At 48.9% G+C, this 21297-nt stretch overlaps 1 protein-coding gene across 3 annotated transcripts in view; it reads right to left on the bottom strand.

The window, feature by feature from the left end:
• Positions 1–21297, bottom strand: part of IGDCC4 (immunoglobulin superfamily DCC subclass member 4) — a 102189-nt gene that overhangs the window by 20692 nt on the left and 60200 nt on the right. For 2 of the 3 annotated variants that reach the window (XM_087744926.1, XM_087744923.1), the window contains exons 5-11: positions 12074–12208; positions 9253–9408; positions 8330–8740; positions 7417–7581; positions 6139–6276; positions 4497–4670; positions 3549–3782 (exon numbers count right to left, since the gene is read on the bottom strand). In XM_087744926.1, coding sequence (XP_087601052.1) covers positions 3549–3782; positions 4497–4670; positions 6139–6276; positions 7417–7581; positions 8330–8740; positions 9253–9408; positions 12074–12208 — 1413 coding nt within the window. The remainder of the gene's footprint in view (positions 1–3548; positions 3783–4496; positions 4671–6138; positions 6277–7416; positions 7582–8329; positions 8741–9252; positions 9409–12073; positions 12209–21297) is intronic. The other variant, XM_087744924.1, reaches the window with a different exon arrangement.

Raw genomic sequence — 21297 nt, forward strand, 5'->3', positions numbered from 1 at the left:
CGGGCTTGGTGGAACAAAAAACGCCACAGCCTGTCTCTCGCCAGCACACACACTCCACCTCCTGCCTGAGCACTTGGCTGGGCTTCACTGGGACACGAGCTCATCACGGATGATGCGATCCAAAACGATGACGAAGAGCTCACAGATGTGATGCAGCTGTGGGCAGCTCCTGTTGGAGAATGAAGTGAAGGAAAGGACAAGTCCTCCATCTCCATCCCTGGGCAGGATCAATACAGCAGCCACTTACACGTGAAGCCAGAGGAGCTCCACTATGAGATCAAGCAATTCACATTCTGAAAATAGGGTTATTTTGGATTTCTCAGTCAGAGGCTTGGCTTCAATTTTTATACACAGGCCCAGATGTTCAAGCTCTTAGAACATGCAGACATAAAGCTCTATCAAGCTGTCAAGAAGCTAGTAGGCAGCATGAAAACAGATGTATTTCACTGCATTCCATCATACATTAAATATAAGCAGAATAATCTAGTCCAGATCATTTCAAATCACTAATCTGGATGACTGCATAATATATCCAATATGCTAAATATGTTGTTTCATTCAGTTTTTCAAGGTGTTCATGTTGGCCAGATGCCATAAGCCATACTTTCCTGTAAGCAGGAAAATACCCTGATCTCCAGGGAGTTGCTCCGAGAGGAATACACTCTTCCTTCATGGGAATGTGGAAGACAGGATCAGATCCTTACCGTTTATTTTCCAGGTAAATTACAGCCCTACTAGTTGCACACCATTACAGAGACTAACTGCTAGAAAGGTAGATTGAAGTGAATGAGAATTTCGCAGGGAAAAGCCCTCCTGGTGATTCAGGACAGCTTCCTTTTGATTTTGTGGGCTCATGAAATCGCTGTATTTCTTACGTGCCTTTGAACAGCTGCCCATCTCTCTCACAGGATTTCAGCACATAACTCTCAGGCAAGATACAAGGTGTGTTGTCAGCAATATCACTCTAAGGAGACATGGTTTGCTCCAGAGGTTAGCATGAGCATGGGAGAAAAGTATTCTTTTATTTGAGACAGCTCAAATGGAGATAGCTGGGACATCACCAAAAGCAAAATCAAGAAGCCAGATGTTGGCGGTAAGGCAAAGGATGAAGAAGCCTGCAGGACAGAGAAGAGGTGATGGACGAAGCTGTCATCATTTTAGTAGAACGACCAGCCAGTGAAAGAGAAGACAAAACAAGAATCGTGCACCGGACCAGCACAAGGACCCTTACTGCAGCGTAAAACACAGCCTGATGTTACAGGAAACTACGGGAGGGAAACGTGGGCAGGGATGTTTCCTGGTGTAATAGTCATGCTATCGCTGTGAATAAAGAGTATCTGTGCTCAAGAAGCTCTGTCCAAAGCTGCTTTCAGCACACCCATCCACCTCTGTCTGAGGCATGCCTCGAAAGGAGCTGTCTCCCCACAAAGTGCTTACCCTCTTGCCCTGCTGTGCTCCTGGGAAAAAAAACAAGGAAAATCAGGAAATCAAAATCAAGCGACGTAGGAACAAGCAGCAGGACAGGAGTTTTGCCTCTCAGGCCACACTCCAAACCGAGACAAGAGGCAGAGCATTGGCTTCACTGACACTGTGGAGACATGGAGCTAAGGGGCATTTAGTGACTGCTGCAGCAGGACGTAGCCTCCAACAGGGAACACGGACCTTGTTTGCACTGACATGGGATGCAACCATGTCTGAGCTACAGCCTTGTATTCCCAGTGCCTAACCCTGGGATTTCCTCACACCTTATCTCTTCAAGCTCTTGACCCAATTTGTAGTTTCAGCCATGACACCCCTTCAACAGCCCACCTCCCATGGGCCAGCCTGCGCAAATCCCACCCTCCCACCAGACAGCACCGGTCACCACATGCAGCCCCCTTACTCTGACGTCAAGAGATACTCCGAAGAGTTGGGTATTTTGTTTGTTTGCTTTTACAGAGGGATCTTAGGAGAGGTTTCCACTGCTGTGCTTCCCAGGCAGACATCCATGAGCCAAGAAATCCCCCCAGCTGATTCCCCATCAGCCAATGTGCAGCAGCATAGATCACGTTCAGGCTGCCAGCCTTTCCCGAGACTGCTACCCACTCTGCCTACGAGAGCCCTAATGTAGATGTAAGTACGTACATACGCAGGGTAGCTCCCCACCGTAAAATTAAACCCTTCTAAATCCCAACCACTCCTCCTTGTTTCATGTCCAGACCCCCTGCCTTTCTCCAGCCAAATTCCTGACCCCTTCCTTTACTGTACGCATGCAGGAGCACGTCATTCAACAGCGTAACGGGGGGAAGAAAAGAGAACATCCCCGGCTGGAATAAACCCGAGACGCTCTTCCTGACACAATGATAGCCGATACACAACCGCCAAATCATAAGGAAACCATTAGGGCTTGACGGATGCCCAAATTTAAGGAAGTAATTACAGAAGAACAAGCAGCCTTCTCAGCATCATCATGCCAGAGCATTTGGAACCAATTCAGCCCACTCCTGAGTCCCTCTGCTAACTGACTTGCCAGTGGTTAGTGCAGCGCGTGATGATGTTCACATGTGGTTTCCTCAGTGCAATAATTACAGACCTAAATTCTTCAGAGAAACTCATAACTGTTAACACCCTCTCAGTGGCAGGATGCATGCAACATGGCTGGAAACCTACTTAGTGATGACACAAGCTGTCTTTGCAGGTGCTGCAGCCTGACCTTTACACCATGCATAATATATATGCTAGACATGTAAGATGAACCAGCACAAGAAACACTCGCCCTGCAGTCTCAGCTCACTGGGCACTAACAGGGATGAAGCATGAAGTGGGGGATGGAAGAACTCTGAGAAGCAGATTCCTGTTTCAAGGATGCATCTGCCATGACTCTCTCCTCTCTCTCCATCTTGTATCAATGGGCAAATCAACTAATTGGTACGATCGGATGTTAGAAACATAACTCTTTATGGGAAAGGCCAAGCGCAGTTACCAGGCAGGCAGGCAGGCAGATCTGACTGTGGTGCAGACTTGTTCTCCAGCCATGGACGCTCACTCTTCTATCCCTTTTCCCTTAGGGAGAGGTGGAGGAGAATACTGACCCAAAATTAGCATGCTGTGAATTAACCCATCTCTGCATTTTAATACAGAGAGATTTCAAATAGCGTGCAATTATGGAGCTTCTTAGAAATACACAGGGAAGGAGAGATATTGTCCTGACTGGAGATTTTCATCTAGGCACTCTTTATAGTGACACAATAAAAACACTAATTGATTCAGATCCACTTATTAGCGTACGCTAAGTATATTAGTAGCCCTTGATTAAAAATACAATCCCTGCTACACTGGTGTCAGAAATTTCTGTGTTTTAAACTCTGCTTAGAACAAGCCCCAAGAGCCCCACTCCAGAAATGATTCTGGGTGCTCTTAAGAAAGTTCAGCTCACACAGTCCTGGTCCTGTTTATCTGCAGCCAAGTAGATAACTGAGCCTCTTGGAAGGATCCCAGGACTGCTACAAAGTGCAAGAGACAGACCCTGGGTTTCCACACCAACTGCTGAGAAGATGTAAGCAGCTAACCTAGTCGAGTTAGCTCGTACTGCTTCACTTTCTTCTTCAGTTTTATGGGTCCTACGTCCCAGCTCTCATCTTCAGCACCATCCAAAGGGCTTTCATCGCTGGACTCCTCTGGGCCCACTTCTCGGTAGTAGAGCTTGTAGCCAGATATCTGGGCATGGTTGGCTGGGGGCTGCCATGTTATCAGGAGAGACTCCATCTTCGCCCGGACTTTTAATTCTGTCGGGGCAAATGGAACTAGAAGAAGAACAAGGCAAGAGGAAAATGTTCAGCCATTTGTCTCCGTTTCCCTGCTCTACTGAATCCTCCCTGTCCTCAGCAGTGAGGGAGGGGCATGAGGAGAGGCTGTCCTGGGAGTGGGATGTCTCCACTGTCTGACAGGAGTGGTACAGTTATGCTCTTATCATCGGCTTTACCAGCCGGGTGATACAGGCGAAAACAATGTCACAAAGCCACTATGGGAATTTCTCAATGTATTCTGAGATAACACCATCTTTAACCACTGTTGGCGTCTGGCTTGGGCCCAGCTCTGTTTGGCAGAATTGTCTATCCACTCCCAAATGTCATAACACTGGGGTTTGGGTTTTCTGTTTGTTTCTTTCTTTCTTTCTTCTTTAAGAATTTTCACAGCTGCGCATGGAGGGAGGAAAGACCAACTACCCAGGCAAGCAGCAAGACAGAATCATGGAATGGTTTGGGTTGGAAGGGACTTTTAAGGGTCATCTAGTCCAACCCTCCTGCAATGAGCAGGAACATCTTCCACTAGATCAGGTTGCTCAGAGCCCCGACGTACAGGGGGTGCTCAACAGAAAGATAAAGGTGGGTACTTCGGTCTAACCAAAACCGATAGTTATAATTCCCTAATGAAAGCAAACATCTCCGATCATGCCTCAAGTTCTCCAATGTCCTGCAAACCCTGCCCCGAATCCCAGCCATCACCCAGCCTCCTACCATGCGTCTGGTTGTCTCTGTCAGGAGTCCGATGCTGTGTCCACTCAGAAGGGGCCCCATAGCCCACGCTGGTGCTGGCTGCAATGCGAACTTTGTATACTTTGTTGGGATGGAGCGAGTAGAGAGTGATTTGTGTCTCGTTTCCACCCACTTCAATGGAGGTAACCTGATCTGCTGGAACCAAGACGACACCATTGAAAACATAGTTTTCCCAGTCAAAGGAAAATACAACTGAGCAGCCAAAAAGCCTAACTACCCCCACGTGGTCCGCACACCCTGGGCTGCCTCGGCTTTGCCCAGTGCAATCTCATGCCACCAGGAAAAGCTAGAACTAAAGACTGGGCAGAGCCGAGATCCTGACTGACAACCCCCTTCGTCACATTCAAAAACGCAGATTGCCTTCAGCACCACTGAGCCTGCCTGCAGGGGAGCTGGCAGAAACCTTGCTGCTGATGTGATGGCAGAACATGAGCACAGCCGATGGTGGCTGATGCTACGTTCCAGTGCTGCTCATTGCTGTATTTAAATCCTCACCTTAATTTGAACCAGAACTGTCCAGCAGCCCTGCTTTCTGCAAAATTCACACCTTCACCCATGCCAGACTGAGGTTTTATTGCTCCCTCTTCAGCCCACCCAAGTTCATAAGGGAGATAACAGGAAATTTAAACTGAGAATGGCCTGGGATTTTCACTGTAACAACTAATTGGTCTTGCTGAAGATTCATACTGCCTGTCTGGTGAATGCAGAGGTCTTGCTTTTCAGCTTCACCTGGCGTAAACTCAGCTGGGAGCACTGTCCCTGCTATGTAACAGCGTATTGCTGAGTGCAATTCCTGGACTACAAAAGTTTCCAAGGTTTTACGATGCCACAGAGCCACGTGCAGGCTCAGGGCAAAAAACCAAGAGCCAGGAGTCACAGCGCAGACTACTACTCCAGATCAAACACATGGGAACATGTCCAGCACTTCATCACCCTTCCCGTCCTTCTCTTCGTAAGAATCATGACCATGGGGAGTGAGAAGCTGCAGAGCTTTGATGGTTTTAAGAGCAAATATCCAAAGGGATTTGCAAAGCAAGCACACGTGGAATTGGAACAGCCACATCCAGCACAGGGAAATGCTACCATCCCTGCCGAAGACTTCTTAAAGAGTGTCTGACAATATAAATAAAACCAGATAAAACTCAGCAATAGAGCAACAGAGCCTGGCCAGGATACTTGCTTTTTTCCCCACAAGGATCACTTTGATTAGACTCCATTTTAAAGGAATCAAATGCATTTACCCTTCTTCCCCAACCAGCATAAAGCTCTTCCCCCAAAACACACAGTGCAGGTGGCACCAAAGGATTGCTCATGCGGACATTCATGGGGCAGCACAAACACGCAAGCGTCAGGCCATTCCCCTGGGGACACAGGCTCTTCCACAATCACAGAAAAAGGCACCTCGAAGTAGTGTGAAGTAGCCCAGCATCGGCACTGCTGTGACCACCAGCAGCAGAGCCAGGCTAAGAGAGGGCTGTTCTCCTCCCGTGGGTAAAAAAGGGTCCCTCCGCTTTCAGCCTTGCACCTCCTCCCCTCGACACGACATGCTGTTAAGACTGCTGGAGCAGAAGACACACACCCCCCCAGATGGTGTTTCCCTCACCTTCCTTGAGGGTGCAGTAGTCGATCTTGTACTTCGTTATCCTGCCGTTACTCAGCTCTGGAGGAGGAGGCAGCCATGTCACACGGATGTCACCAGGAGTCATGCTTGACAGGGACAGCTGAGGGGCAGCACTAGGAACTGGGGAGAAGCAACAATGGGAAGTCAGCAAAGACCGGGACAAGACCTCCACACATCTCTGCCAGCTCTCTCAGTTGGCTGGAGGCCACTACCTGGTCTTGGCCCTGCGCAGCCGCTGGTGACATGCTGTCTGTCACGGGGGGAACCAATACCCCGCAGCTCTTCAACCGCTCAGATCCTCGGCAGGGTGTCTGGGGAGGGGAGATGGTGGGCTGATCAGAGCCCGCTGCTCACACCACACTACCCTCTAGGGAAGCCAAATGTAAGTGACCCTGTGTCCACTGCAAACCGGGCAGGTTAGCACAGGCCAGCTAATCGGCCTATGCTGTGCTGTGGAGCACGAAGGAGACACTAAAGAAAATGGCTCTTAGATCCAGACTTCAGTCCAGGAATCTCCATTCCCTCCAGAATCACAGCTCTATGCTGCAGGCAGCTTTCATGCTTTCAACTCAGCTTTTCAGGCTACAGACGCACACACACATGGGACCAGGCAGTTCGCTATGTCAGGAGTATTTAAAGCACATAATGCACCCCGCAGCATAGCAGGGGCTTGCACGAGGTCTGCCAAAACCATCGCTTCTTGCCTCTGTCCTGCAGTCTGTTGAAAGCTGCACATGTCCTCCCCCGTTGGGCAGCTGTCCTTCTGGCACTCTGCCTTTACTGCTCGCAAAATGCTACATGATAAATGGTAAAATCAACACAAACTACTGGCTCTTAAGAGATCCAACCTCAAGGCTGCTCCCAACCCTACAAATTGCAATAGATGTCTGTCTTTGGAGTTGAAATCAAGTCTGGCCCAGAGTCAAGTTTGGAGCAATATCACATTAGCTAGATGAAAGCCCAGAGGAGCTGACTGCCGTTCCCACAGGATTCTCATGGGCCCCAGTGTCAGTGAGGTCATTTTCAAGCTCTTCAACACCCAAGCTGACGATCAGACCAGGGTGTTTCTTTTTTGGTTGTTTTTTGGGTTTTGTTGTTGTTGTGTTTTTTTTTTTTTTAAAGTGCTTCTGGCAAGAAGCTGTAGGAGCAGCAAGTTTAGGTTTCTAGGAGCTTATACTACCCTCCATAGCATATTCAATGCTCACTATGAAACAGGTCAAGAATGTTTTTAGGCACTGGTACCCATCTAATTCAACGCACCGTCCTCCAGGGTCTGAACAATGATGGAAGAGGATGTCCGGCTGGCTCCGAGCTGAGAATATGCGACCACGTAGAAGACATAGTTGGTATTGGGTTCTAGGTCCTTGACTTGCAGCTCAGTAGTATCATTATTGACAGCAAACTGGTATTCCACGTTATCTGTTCCTAGAGCCAAGGAAACACTGATCAGCAGGTCAGTGAACTGCCAAGACACTCCTCGAAAAATCACTTAACTCACAAGGTCCATAGTGTAAATCCACCTTAAAAATCACTATGTCTTCTCCAATTTCCCCAGCACCTGCACAAAACCCATCTCTTACGTGAACTCTCTGGGCAGAAACATTCAATGCCTCCATATTAACATCTCCATTTTGACTCAAGTTCCTTAATCCATGCTATGGCAGCTGAAGTTACCAGCTTAATTTTCAGAGGAGCTCTGGCAGCAGTTCAGCAAGAGTATTGGCTTGCTGGCTGTTTGGGAAGACAGACCCCAAGAGACCCAAGTGCCTCACTTCAGATTCTAGGTGTGAATAATTTAGTGATTACCCCTGTACCCAATGTAGCTCCTTAATATCTCCATTAATAATCACAGCCTTTGCATATAAAAATCAATGTGTTGGAGGAAAAATAAAGAACAGAAATAAATTTCCAGAAGTGCCTGGCCCCACTAGAATTCAAACAACTTAGCTACGTGGATACGCTACTGCTGGTCAATAAAAATATGTCAGCTAATCCACAGGCACTGTCACAGGCTGATGCTGACTCCAAGAGTCAAACGTCTTTACCGGCAATGAAAAGGGCTAAACTCACTGGAATTGCCTCACACTTGTCACTAGCTGGGAAAGAAAGTTAACCTGTGCCTTGTGTCTTGTACCTGCAACACAGCTGTGCTGCACAGGCAGATAACACCTACCCACAGCCCGCTGGTAATGTAACGAGAAGCCGATGATCTGCTCGCTGTTGTACTCGGGCCGTTCCCAGGACACAAGGACGGTGGTGCTGGAGAGGGACACGGCTGACACCTTCTTGGGAGCGCTGGGCAAACCTTCCCGCACAATCACCGAGAGCTTGGCAGTGGCACAAGCCATGCCCAAGCTGTTCTCAGCCACACACTGATAGTAGCCAGCATCCTCCAACCCGATCTGATTGATCACGAGGCTCCCACTGCTCTGCACCTTCACCCGCCCGTTGGAGAGGATGGCCTCGCCGTTCTTCAGCCAGTGAATGGTGGGGGCTGGCTCGCCCTCTGCCTTGCAGACAAACCGGGCTGTGCTGGCTCGGGTGCGTGAGATGGTTTCAGGAGCCTGGGAGATGCTGGGTGTAGCTGGGAGGAGAGAGGACAAATTAATGCAGGAAGGAGGAGGAAAAGATAGCAAAGCAAATCCCTTCTCCTCCCCACTCGGTGCTATGTTTTATTCAGTAACAGACTTGCTTACAAGATAGGATTTGCCAGGCAGACTCTAGAGGCTTAATTTAGACTCTGTCCAAAAGGAAAAATAAATTCTGTATCAATCATGTGCTGCGTTCCCTGATCCTAGGCTGTTCTCCCTGCTGGCTTCCACAATACTGAAAGTTAATTGCTGATACAGATTTCCATGGGGGAACCCTGGAGAACAAGAATAAGGCATAAAACAGTTCAGTAAACACAAGGAACTAAACCCCAAATTAAAGAGGTGACACTCCCACTGAGAGCTATCCCAACCCAGGGCCTCCTAGCTCTAACCTGGCTCCCATCTCACCCAGCACAGGCCACAAACGCAACTTCTTGGGGAGCTCCTGGATGTTGGTCCAGGTAACCTACAGCTCCCTGGCACGTTTATCCTGCTCTCTACTCACCAAGGACGCGAAGCTCAGCTGCGGCTGTAACAAACTGCCTGGTCTGGGGTTTGTTAGCACGGCAGACGTACACCCCTGAGTGATGGGGCTGGCTGGAAGGAATGAGGAGATTTGTCCGGCCCAGCACAATCACATCTGTGGAAACGGGCTTTCCATCTGCAGGAAGAAACGTGCACAAATGTGGGAGGGAGCCCCAAGCTGCCCTTTAGGAGGGCTTGTAAACAACGCGTCTGCTAGAGCCAGGATCACAGCTGGGCAGCAAAGAGACCCTCAAATCCCAAACCCCAGCCCAGAGGAGGATTCCCACTGGGACGCTCCTCAGCACTTGACCGAGCATCAGCCAGCCCAAGCCAACATTGGCCCAAGGTTTAGTTTAGCCTGTAATAACCGAAAAAGTTCTGGTTTGGATCAAAATAGTCTCTGATGCCTAGGGTGTGTCTGCAATGAGACCCCCTAAGAATAGCACGTTCAAGGGAAAGCTATGCTAACACACATTTTGGAAAAGCTGCTGGATCCACCTGCTGACCCCCATGCACGAACACACACGCCTCCTCCCCTTGCTCATTAATGGAAACATCAGCAACAGTGCTGAATCACCAACAACTCAGGGGTTCTTCCCTCCTCTGGGTCCTAGACACAAACCCAAATTTCCTGAACTTCCTGATTCATTCTTTGCCCCCAGCTTGGCTCCTGACCTGGGAGATATCAGGAAGACACCAGGTTCTCCTTGGGGCTCTGGTGCTTGGGTCAGAGACGTGGGCTGTGAGCTGCCCTCTCCCCGTTCTCCTGGCTAAATGCTCAGTACTGCTGAGTAGAGAAAGAGGAAAGGGTGGCTCCGGCCCCCTGGCCAGAAGCTGAGCTGCCCTACAACTTCAAATAGCCCTAGGCTTCTCAGCATGTCATGGACAAGGCAGTAGGCTGGTGCTGAGCACAGCTTATTCTCAGCACTGCTCTGATGTGAGAAACACGGGGACCATGGCGTTGGTGCCTCTGAACGAGCATGGGGGAGCAAAGCCAAGAGCTGGGGACAGAGTATGGGCAAGCACGGTCTGGCCAAGGAAAGGCTCAGGTGGGAGGTCAGGAACCCATGGCGAGCAGTTGGCATGAGTTAGTGGGCTGGGAGACCAGCTGGCTTGTGCAGTACTGCGCAACACCAGACCTCGTCCCCCTCCGCCTGCAGAAGCACTAATGTCCTTCAGACAGCAAAAACTCAGTACTCGCCTGCCTTTGCCTCTCACAGATTCAGCTGAGCCTGTATCTCGAGACAGAAGCAAGCTCTCCACCTCTGCTGTGAGCAGCTGCACCTACTTAGCACCATCAGCAGGGAATGCACCTGAGATCAGATCCTCTGCCCCCTCCATCCATTTTGGGGGTCTTCAGATGGCCTCACAGTTCAGTGGCTGCACACTCAGAGGAGAAAATCTACGCACCCCATTTGCACTGGAGCAGTTTGAAAATCTGACTCCAGATGGTAGCAATTAGCTGACACCACCACGGCTGGCAAGATCCAAACTGGCAACCTGGAGGTACAATCCTTGGTGTTACCTACATGACTAATTGTCCAGTAACCCAGCCTGCTCCTTAACAAAGTCCTGGAAAGAAACATGCTTGTATAACACAGAACTGCTAGCACAATTAATCCATCTTTTCTAATGTGAAGAGTCCACACTGGGAAGCAGAGGGGGACCAAGCAAACACTTTAAAAATAAGCATGCAAGGAACTGTTTCACCAACCTTTCCCCCTCCTCTTCGCCTCATCCAAAAAACTTTTAGTGATAATTAATATCTACTCTACGACGGGCATCAGCAGCCCTCAGTAAAACAATGAATAAGTAATCTAGCATGGCAAAGCTGAGTATTTGTAATTGTGAAGTGCACGGGATAAACCAGAAACATTTCTGTCAGAAGATTTAATCCTTGCTGATTTGATTTCCAAAGTTGTGTCCTCTGAGATTTTTTTTTTTCTCCTTTTTTGTGGGGAAGAGGAAATATTTGTATACACTAAAATCACTGCCTGTGGACAAGTCTGGGCTGAAGACCAACCACAATAAATGGTTACAGGGGAGAGGAGTCTTCAATTGTGACCTGGATTTATGAAAATGACTGAGAGCCTTTTCTGGGGGAGATTTGACTCCTGAGCTGAGAACGTCTTCGGTCAGAGCCTCTGAAACACATCTGATGGATGTGACACTTGGTGAAGTGACACTAGCATCCTACTTATGACGGAGGCTATCAGCCCTGGGTAACATACGCCAGGCTGGCTCATTCGTACACCCTCTGATGAGAGCTAAGCGTCTTCTCGATCCTTCCATTACCAATCTGACGAGAGAATAAAAACCTCCCAGGAACACTCCCAGCCACTCCAATGATTAACAGATCTTATCATGTTTTATAATCCAGCAAGATAATACAAGTTATTTCTCCAATGCAGTGGCAGATTCCACAGAATCCCCACTAACCTCCGAGTTCCCGGAGGAGTGCCATAGACCTGACCTCATCTCGTGACCTTCGCTGCTCAAGCTCATACAATGAGGATGACTAATTTAGATCAAAAAAGGCATCCAGGCACTAGAACTTCATATATTTCACAGGTCAAACAACTATAAAGTGAACTGCGTGCTTTATAACCTTCTAGATTTAATTAGTAATTCCAGTTTAGCAAGGACACCCTACATTGCCACACCACCTGCGTCATTAGGTACCGATGTAACAAGCACCCTTCCTGTCCCACAGATTTTTCTGCCTTTTAATAGATTTTTAAAATAAAGCATCCATAGGTTCCTCTTGACAACAAAAGCTTAATTCTGTCCCTCACGCTCACCCTGTCGTATCCAGGAGACGAAGGGGGTGGGATCGGCAGCCGCCATGCACTCCATCACCACGCTCTCCCCGGCCACCACCGTGGTGTTCTCCGGAGCGGCGACAATGGTGACATCTCCTCCTGCTGGCTGGGAACCTAATGTCAAAAATAAAAGGAAAAGTCTGTCCTTCCAAATTGCAAAGTCCTCCGAAAAGCACAGAATGCAGAGCCCAGACGCCCCGGCCGTGCTTCCCCAGGTAGTCTCATATGTGGTAATGGCTCATGCCTCGTTGGAGAAGAAAAGCAGATCTTGCTTTTACAGGACTACAATATTTTTGCTAAAGAAATGAACAGAGGGGCGTCCTGCAGATGCACTCTAATCATGCTGGCCCTAGTGAAAATTAATACCAGGATTTTCACATGGAAAATTAATAGTTTCAACTCAGCACCTTCATCGGCACCTTCATCGAATGTTGCTAAATGGATGTTCGTTAATTAGATGGAACAAGACACCGCTGTCCTCAAACAGAGCAACAGCAACACAACACACCCTTTGCCAAGGCACTGTAACAGCTTGGAAAGAATCTAGTAACTTGGTTAAAGAAATTCTAACATCCAGACACTGCACTGTAAACTGCAACAAAGAGAGGCCAAGCCTCTGCGTCCAGGCCTTCACCTGACAGCACAAAGACTAAATCAGCCATTACACATCTAGAGGAGAGAGCGCTATTTAGCTTATACATGCACGGCCGAACAGCCAACATGTAAATCAAGCAACATTTACAGGAAGATCTATAGGCTGCATTGCACAAAGTCTTGAGAACGGGATGGGGATTTTTTGCTTGAAATGAACCTTCTGCCTGTGTCTGCCCACTGCTGAGCAGAGGTTAAGGGAAGGTTAAGGAAATGCCTTTGCAGCAGCCAAATTTCTGTTGTCAGATGAAAACAACCGGAGCACTCTTGAGCAGACCAGACTGTTCATGACCCTCAACAGTAGCAACCCTGTTCTTTCAGCTCTCCCAAATATGCCTAACTCTAAGGGACACTTTTGTTGTTGTCCTCAGGAAGGGAGAAATAACTGCAAAGGAGTCACATAGTACAAGTAATTCTTAGGCCTGCTCCAGGTGCTCCCATGATCTAGCAGAGAAAGTTGTTGGCAGCAGGTCTCAAACAAGTAAAAGCAGGACCTTTTTGCACAGTACAAACTCACCGTCTCAAGGTGCTGCAGAGTTCAAAACCCAAGAGGTTCAGACAAGCTCATGAAGGACACATTTACCGGGACGGTTAAACACAAAGGTCTCACTGCAAGTCCCCAGCCCAAGATGTTCCCACATCCCTGACTCTCAGATGGTGATGGAGATGTCTAAGGAAAGCACCATGTCCTCCCTGCTCAGTTTTTTTTACATGCTTCCCTCTAGCATCTCCTGTGATCACTTTTGGAGATGGCACCGCAATGGCTGGACCTCTGGCCTGACCCACACTGGTCATTCATGTGACATCCAAACACCACTTGACTTTCTTGTGAATATAAACCAGAGAAGCTTTGGCCTCAGCACGCTGGCCTGCCGGCATGGCAGGAGGCTACACATCGCTGCACCCAACGCGCTGCCATTTACTCTAGCACAGAAGTCTTGCCAAAGAGAGTTGGTTCAACACTGACATTTTCTTGCAGTTCATGCATGCGTGAAAGGGATTCCCATCTGTAGTATTACGTGAGGACAGTTTAAAAGGAGCTGGTAAAATCCCCAAGGCACTGTAGGAATATGGGAGAGAGCAGGAGCCAGTGCTTGTCCAGCAGATGGAAGCAGAGACCGAGGAGCGCCCGCGGTCCCCTACCTGGGGCAACGGCTGGACCACACTGAACTACAACCCCAGCCCTGGGCAAACACCAGCACCAAGAGCTGCCATGGGGCACAAAGGAAAAGCCAAGCCAGTTATCCTCCTTCCAGTGGAACAAGTACGCTACACAGAGGGCCTGGTGTGGACAGGCACATACGATCTCCTTTTGTGCTTACAGCAGGGTGTGGGCTGGCCAGAGCTTTGCTACGTTCACGTACATCAGCTGTTGACATCGTTCATGCCTACAGACACTTTCAGCCTCACAGCCATCACGTCCAGCCGCAGCAGGACAACTTGGGGGACAGAACAGGGACAAGAAGAAATCACATCAAACTATGAATTCAGAGGCCTCATTGACAAACAGATCAAAGTCCTGGCCGCTCTTAACTGCGGTGCCAAGGCTGGGCTTGAGAACTACCGAGACAGAAAATGGGCTTAATGCAAAAGCAGGCATGAGAGCTTCCACAACGGGCACGTAGGCTGAAGGATCAGAGAAACGCAAGGCTCTTTGGAACAGCAGCTTTCTTTTAACTCCAGCTCCAGTTCAACAAAGCACTAAAATCCACAAGTAATCATTAGTCCTGCAAAACAACTGAGCGCAGGGACTCCAGCGAGACCTGGCTGGATGGCTGAAGCTGCTCAGCACCTTGCTAATGCAAGGCCTCTACCCCTCTCTACCCCATAGAGCAGAGAGGGATGAGGCAACACCAGAGAAAGAACAAGGAGAAGGAGCTTTCCAGCCATGATTTGGAAGGAAACACATGAGGAAAGCACCAGAAGCAAAGGAAAAGGCTTTTATAGCAGCCATTGCAGGGAAGGCCACAGTGCTGGGAAGACACTGGAGAACCCAACAAGTTGTGATGAGGTTGGTTTTAAGAGTGAGGTGGGGAAAGAGGTGCAAAGGAGCCAGGTGAGGAGTTGCTATCTGCCGAGGGGCCAGCAGCGTGGCTGGACGTGGTCGCGCATCTCCACAGACCACAGCCTCAGACCCGGCTCACCCTGCACAGGGCTCAGCGAGCCTCATCTGCCCTCCCTGAAGACCCATTACCCATCGTGGGGCCATGGCAGCTTTTGATGAAAATGAACAGGGCAGCAGCCAGGTCCTGGGAACAGGAGTATACGGGGACAGACTTCCAGCCTACCACGGGAGTGAGCTTCTTTACCCAACACCACCGGCTGCCGGCATACCTGCTGGGCAGGACATGGCTGAAACCCGTCTGTGTGCATAAAGCTGTCTTTTTCTGCAATGCTGGGGGAAAAAATAAGTCTAGGGGGAAAAAATAAGTCTAGAGTAAAAAAAAAACAAAAACAAAAAACAAACCCACACCAGCCAGATGGCAATATATTCCCTGCCAGATTTCCAAGCAGCTTTCTCTACCAAGCTTAGGGCAGAGGAAGAGGGAAAGCTCCTCAAACCTGACTTAAACCCTCGTCTGTCACGTTCAGGTGCACGGCCCCAGGCGCTGGCTGGCAAAGGCACCTTACAGGTTATAGAAACTTCATGTGCAGGCACTTGTCCCATATCACTCAGTCCCTCAACAGCTGCCTTGTAGTGCTGTCAGTCACTAGGAAAGGAATTTTATGAGCTGCACAAACCCTCACTCTGAAACGGCCCCAGGAGCCATCAGCCCAGCTCTGCAATCTCCTAGTCTAGCAGAGCCACCGTGAAGCACTGCTGTAAAGGCACAGCCTATAGCTTCACCTTTCCCTGAGACCTTGCATTTCTCCTGGCTGGGGAAGGACCGACGAAACACTTCACCACCCTCACCCGGAGCAGTCCCGCAGCAGCACCACGTGCCACCCTTCCCTCTGGTGCTGCCCGTCCCACACCCTGGGTGCTCGGGAAGGGAAAGAGCGAGGAGCTCGCTGGTGGCCGGGTAACCAGCCAGCAGAAACCAGGCCTGGCGACCCAAAAGGGCTGACGACTAACTACTTAGTAGCTCCATACTTACTCTGCAGAAGGTATAAGAGAACCGATACTGGGGCTTCCTGACAGTCCAATCCAAGGGCACAACTCAAGGTCTCTCTGACAACCAAGAGCAGCAACAGCCACAGGGATCTGTAGCTCAAACATCCATTTCTGCTTCCTTCTCGCTCGGCCAAAACTCTGGTTTCAGCCTTGAAAAACTACTGGGAAAACATATTAGCCCAGACCCCATGCCTGTTTGTTGCTGATTATTATTGAAATTATATTACAAAACCAAACAGTTCTGCTTGCTTTCCCAGTGCATTCCTGGGTGTGTGCATGGATGAATGCCCCATGCACCTCCTGCACACACAAACGCATTTCTCTCCAGCTTTGTATTTCACTGTGGGTCTGTCAGAGCAAGTCTACAAGTCAAGCTCCTCTTTAAACGAAGCCCCCTTTAGAGTACATTGTTCACCTGCTATCTCAATAGCCTCGTTGGATAGGGTGGATCGCAGGTTAACCGCTACGAAGCTGCTAAGGTTTCGTTTGGTTTGAAGAGTTCCCAAGAACAGTACAAAGCTTACCAGGAAAACCTCCACACAGGGGATTCCAACAAACATCAAAGAGTAAAACCAGCGTGAGTTTTTTGTCTCTGCTGCCATTAAGATAATTTCAGGTCAAGAGGGAATATTGTCAGAACCAAAGGAAAAAAGAGCTGCAGTTTCCAAGACATCTTTCACTGCCTGAACAAAACAGGTCACTGAATGCACCTGTGCCACGCTGGCCGTTCTGTGGCACTAAAAGCTTTCACAGTGCTGCTATTTAAAACTTCATCTTTGAGATTTCTTCCCCCCCACACGCTTTGTTTTGTCTCTCCAAGCAGCAAAGCTGCTCTAGGCAAAAGCTTTGCACAGCTCAAGGCACAACCCGTGCATTCATATCAAAACTCGCTGTCACTGATGGCCTTTGTGGACTTTTTGCTGTTCTGAATCAGATGGATCAATTTTACCCTCTTTTACTGAAAAAAACCCACCTGTAGGGTGCCAAACGCAGCTCTGGGATGACTCGGAGCAGTGCACTAGGACTGAGAGAAATCCTTCTGGGCACTGAAAAGAGTTAGAGATGAAGGCTCTTCTCCTGCACAGTTCGTCGACCTGCGCACATGCTTGTGTGTGCAGAGGGAGATGGCAAGGTTGCCGTCACAGAGCAAGAGACAAGGCTCCCTGAGAATCTGCAGGAATATTTCACAATATTCCGCCAGGTTTTATTGTTTATCAATGACTCCCTACAGCAGACTTCTCAGTTTACGTGCTTTTCCACTTTCGTATCATGAGACAGGAAAGTCAGGCCAAATTCGGGTGCTCCACTTTTTCATACCTTTCCTCTCACGGGCACCTCTCGGCGTCTGGAGCCGGGTTGCAGGGCCAGGTGGTGGGCAGGCACAGAGGAAATACAACAAATCGCTTGTGATCAAGTGTAGTATAAATCCAAAAGGAGGTGTGGAGGGGAGCACAGGGAACCTTGAGGCAGCAAGTGACCATCCCAGACGGATCTCGGCACACAGGCTGCCTAACCTCTAAAAATCCAATCTGTATCGTTTCAAAGCAAAGGGGAACTGTAAGCAGGGATGTGAAGGGAGGCACCATGGGGTGCTGCTTGGGACAAAGCTCAAAATGTTTATTTGAAGTTATAGCTTGAGTTATAACATGCACGAGTGATTTCAAACTCCAAGAGTTTACAACTTGAGTCTGCCTCTAATGCATCCATAATTCATCAGCCATCCTCTCCTGCCTCCCTGCTCTTGTTAGTGCAGAGTATCAGCAAAGAATTCAGGCAGTGCAACAGGAGGAAAATGTTTTTTGTTCAGCCAATTTGTGACGGTTGTTTGCAGTGACAAGAGGATGACTTCTTGGATGGGAACTAACACCTCTCTCCCGACTCCATAAACACCCTGCCTCAGCGAAAGTGCTAGAAGGTTAAACATGACTTGCATGGTGACACATTCAGCCCTCAGCTGTCAGCAGTTCAAGATTTGGAGATATCCAACAATCAAGCAACAATCTTCTGTTCTGCGAACTTTCTCACCCTCTCTGGAGGAGGAGCATGAAACCTTATTCATCCCCGCGAGCCTCCCCCGGGAATAGATTCTAGCACTGAGCAGCTGTTCATTAGAGAAAGTCAATGCTGTCACTGCTGTTATTCTGCAGACAATAAAGGAGCAAATTACCCATTGCAAAGCACACACCTTCAAAAATGCAGGCGCTGTGTTTGCAGAGCATGTCCTACTCCCACACCCTAGCTCTCTCCCTTTTCTCAGACAACTCACAGACCTCCTGGACCGTTCAGGGAGAAAGCTGACAGCAACCACGGAGGAGAAAAAACATCCTCCACACCTGCCTCCCTCCTCCCTTTACACTTGCCTGGAAATTTATCTACAGTTTATTTCTACTTCTGGGCTAGACCCAGGACAGGAGATAACTAGCACGTAAAAATCTCTAGACAGGACCCTTGCCTAACTGTATCCTAACACTTTGGCACATCTGCTTTGGGGGCATATAAACAATGTCAGATCTCAAACCTGAGGATGCTTAGCGACAAGCATTTCTTCTTTTGTAACTGTTCTCATCTGAACACAGCAATGCACAGCTTTGCAAACAGGAAAGCAAAGCAGCCAAGAGAGGACCAGCACCAGTCATTTTTCAGAAGTGGCTAGAGATGTTGAGTGCTGCCCTTCCAACACCCCACAATCCAGGCCTCCCCAAAGTATCACAAGTCAAACACTGCTTCCTCTTCTCCTCAAATGCAGCTCTCACAACCACGCACCCTTTCTGAAAGTTGCCATTTGCTTTTTTGGGTTTTTCTTCCACACCTTTGCCATACCAGTCTCGGTGGCAGTTCGGATCCAAGTTCTGTTTTCCTCCATCACTGAAGCTGGGGAGGGATGACTTTTGGCTACAAGATTACAGACTCAATTCACTAAACATTTGGTACTGTTTCGATGGTTCTCAGCATTGAAAAAACTTCCTCTGCAGAAGATTAGGCTTTGATTCACAAGACCTGCAGGAGCTTTTAGATGCGTGCCTCAACAGAAACCCCAGCACTGACCACGCTTGGCTACTGGGACTGCAAAAGTTGTCCTGGTGCAATCTGGCAGCACCAGTGCCCATAGCCTCTGACATTAGAAATGCTCCTTTCTTTCCCTTTTCAGGCAGCTGCAGTGTGCCTGGGTCAGCGCACAAGTCAACTTGGAAGGGAGGCTGAAAAGGAGCCTGGCTTCTATTGCATTAGTGACACATAACATTTTTTTTCTGCCCAATAATATAAATGAGCTCAGTAAATCAGTTTTGTATTGTCTTTTTACTTCACATCCTCAAAACATTTTGTAAGCAGTTACACATTTGTCAATGCGAAGATTTAATTGAAAAGCTGAACAGGGAAAAACTTATCTCCACGTTTTGGCATGGGGACAAAGTCTCTCTTCCTACTTACTTAGTGCTGCAGCAGAGCAGCTACACATCATTTGTCATCTTTAAAGCAGCATACAAACAAACAGGCATAAATGATTAAAACACAGAAGTTCAATCACTTTCTTAGCGCTATTAAGACCTCCACGTATAGCAGTTGTATCTCAAACTACTATCGCAAAATCCCCAACAAAGAAACCAGCAAACAGATCCTAAAACACACGCTGCAACCTACACTACTAATAGCAGGCACAAAACCTGATTCTTTAATGTCTGTGTATACGTACACGCAAAATGGAGAATTTAATAGATGAAATACACTTCTATGATTTCAAAAAAAAAAAAAAAAAAAAGATATTAATGAGTTTGGATGAGGAGTGTTCATTTACTACCTGGACACACTCCTCAGACCAGCACCTGCCACAGCTTCTGGGGTCTCTCCACGGAGCGCGTTACGTGCCAAGCGTGGCAGGAGGAGCTGCTTTTCACTTGGCTTGAGCAGCAGCCCGTTAAACGTTTTCCCCAGCTCTGTGTCCTGTGTCTGGAAGCCTGGGGAGCACACGGATCCCAGTCCAGACAGGCAGAGGGGCCATCAGGCAGTCCTCTTTCATTCCCCTTGACTTCTTTACACAGCTGACAGATTTCAGCTCAGAAATTAAATCCTTTAATGTACTAGCTCAGCCACAAGTTGACACCCTGAACTATATGTAACCAGAAGCCCAGAAAGAGGCTGAGCAGTGGCAGGTTTCCAGGAACTGCCTTGGATTTTTAAGGGGCTCTTCCCCCACCCCAAACCCTTGAACCTTCAAGGTATGGAGTTTTACATGTCCAGGGAATGTTTAGCTCTGCTGCAAAGCAGTCGGAGTGTGCTTTGCCCACCACTCCACCTCCTGTAAAGCTGTCAACGTTGGCTCTCTGTTTGCGTACACGCATTTGGAACTGCTCTTCATCACGCCAAAAGGGACGGGAGCCAGCCAGACTGCACAACGAATTCCTGCTCGCTTCCCCAGCAAGCGCTTGGAAGCGCCTACATTTGCAGCGCTCCGAGCAGGAGCCAGGCAAAATAAACAGGAGGTGCCGTGCCGACAGCCGCGGCCATGCGGCCCTGCAGCCCCACTGCACAGAGAGCTGCTGCTGCTTACGAGAATTAGGGCTCTTGTGGTTTTCTGCCGCAGGCCCAAGGTAGCCGAGAGGTTGAAGACCTCAGGCCATGCATCTGAATCCTCAGAAGCCTGCAGATACATCACAGAGAGTTTCTGGGAGGCAGAAGAAGCAGACCAGGAGCTGGAATGCAGCAGAGGCAATAGGAAACCCAAGCTTATCAGAAGGACCATGTTGGAGCGTCATTGTCACTGCTGTGTAATTAACCAGCCTTTAGCCATTCTTGGCACATTTTCACAGATCTTAGTGCAAACAAACTCCTTGAAGGAAAGTCACTCAGTGTACAGTAGGAGTTAAGCCTCTAGATCAGACGAGGCCAACAAAAAGAAGTGAAGAAAGAAGCAGAGGTACCTCAGTGTCTCTGAAGCAGTTTGGAGAATGGCAGAGCAGTCTTCCCCGCCCGAACCCTAAGACCCAGGCGGCTTATGTTACTCACGCTGAGACCTTAAAGCGCTGCAAGCCCCAGCCGTTCCCCAGCAGCTGCCAGAAACAGAGACAAGAAAGCCAAGGGCTGCAAGAGGATGCTTTGCAAAGCTATCACCACAACAGGAACCACCACACTACACCAGGCATGTCCCAAGGCTGACAACACTGATGCTGCTGCAACACGCCGTTCTCAGGAGCACAAAGGGCAGAGCCAGACCCCATCCTTGATGCGACCTGTGCTGCTCCAGTCCAGTCCTTCAACCTGCCTGGCTGCTGGGCACCAATCCTCCACACAGCTCCAGCACAGTGTCTCAGCCCTGACCAGCCAAGACGATGTCCAAGCTTCCCAGCAGGGCCAGGAGTCTTTCCCCTGGTCTCTGCCACTAACTCACTGCGCTGCTGTGGGCACATCTCCTGGCATTGCCGTGACTCCATCTGCTCAGAGT

Source organism: Nipponia nippon, unplaced genomic scaffold (genome assembly GCF_047370975.1).
Source record: "Nipponia nippon isolate SJK-2023a ecotype South Korea unplaced genomic scaffold, ASM4737097v1 scaffold_9, whole genome shotgun sequence".
NCBI lineage: Eukaryota > Metazoa > Chordata > Aves > Pelecaniformes > Threskiornithidae > Nipponia > Nipponia nippon.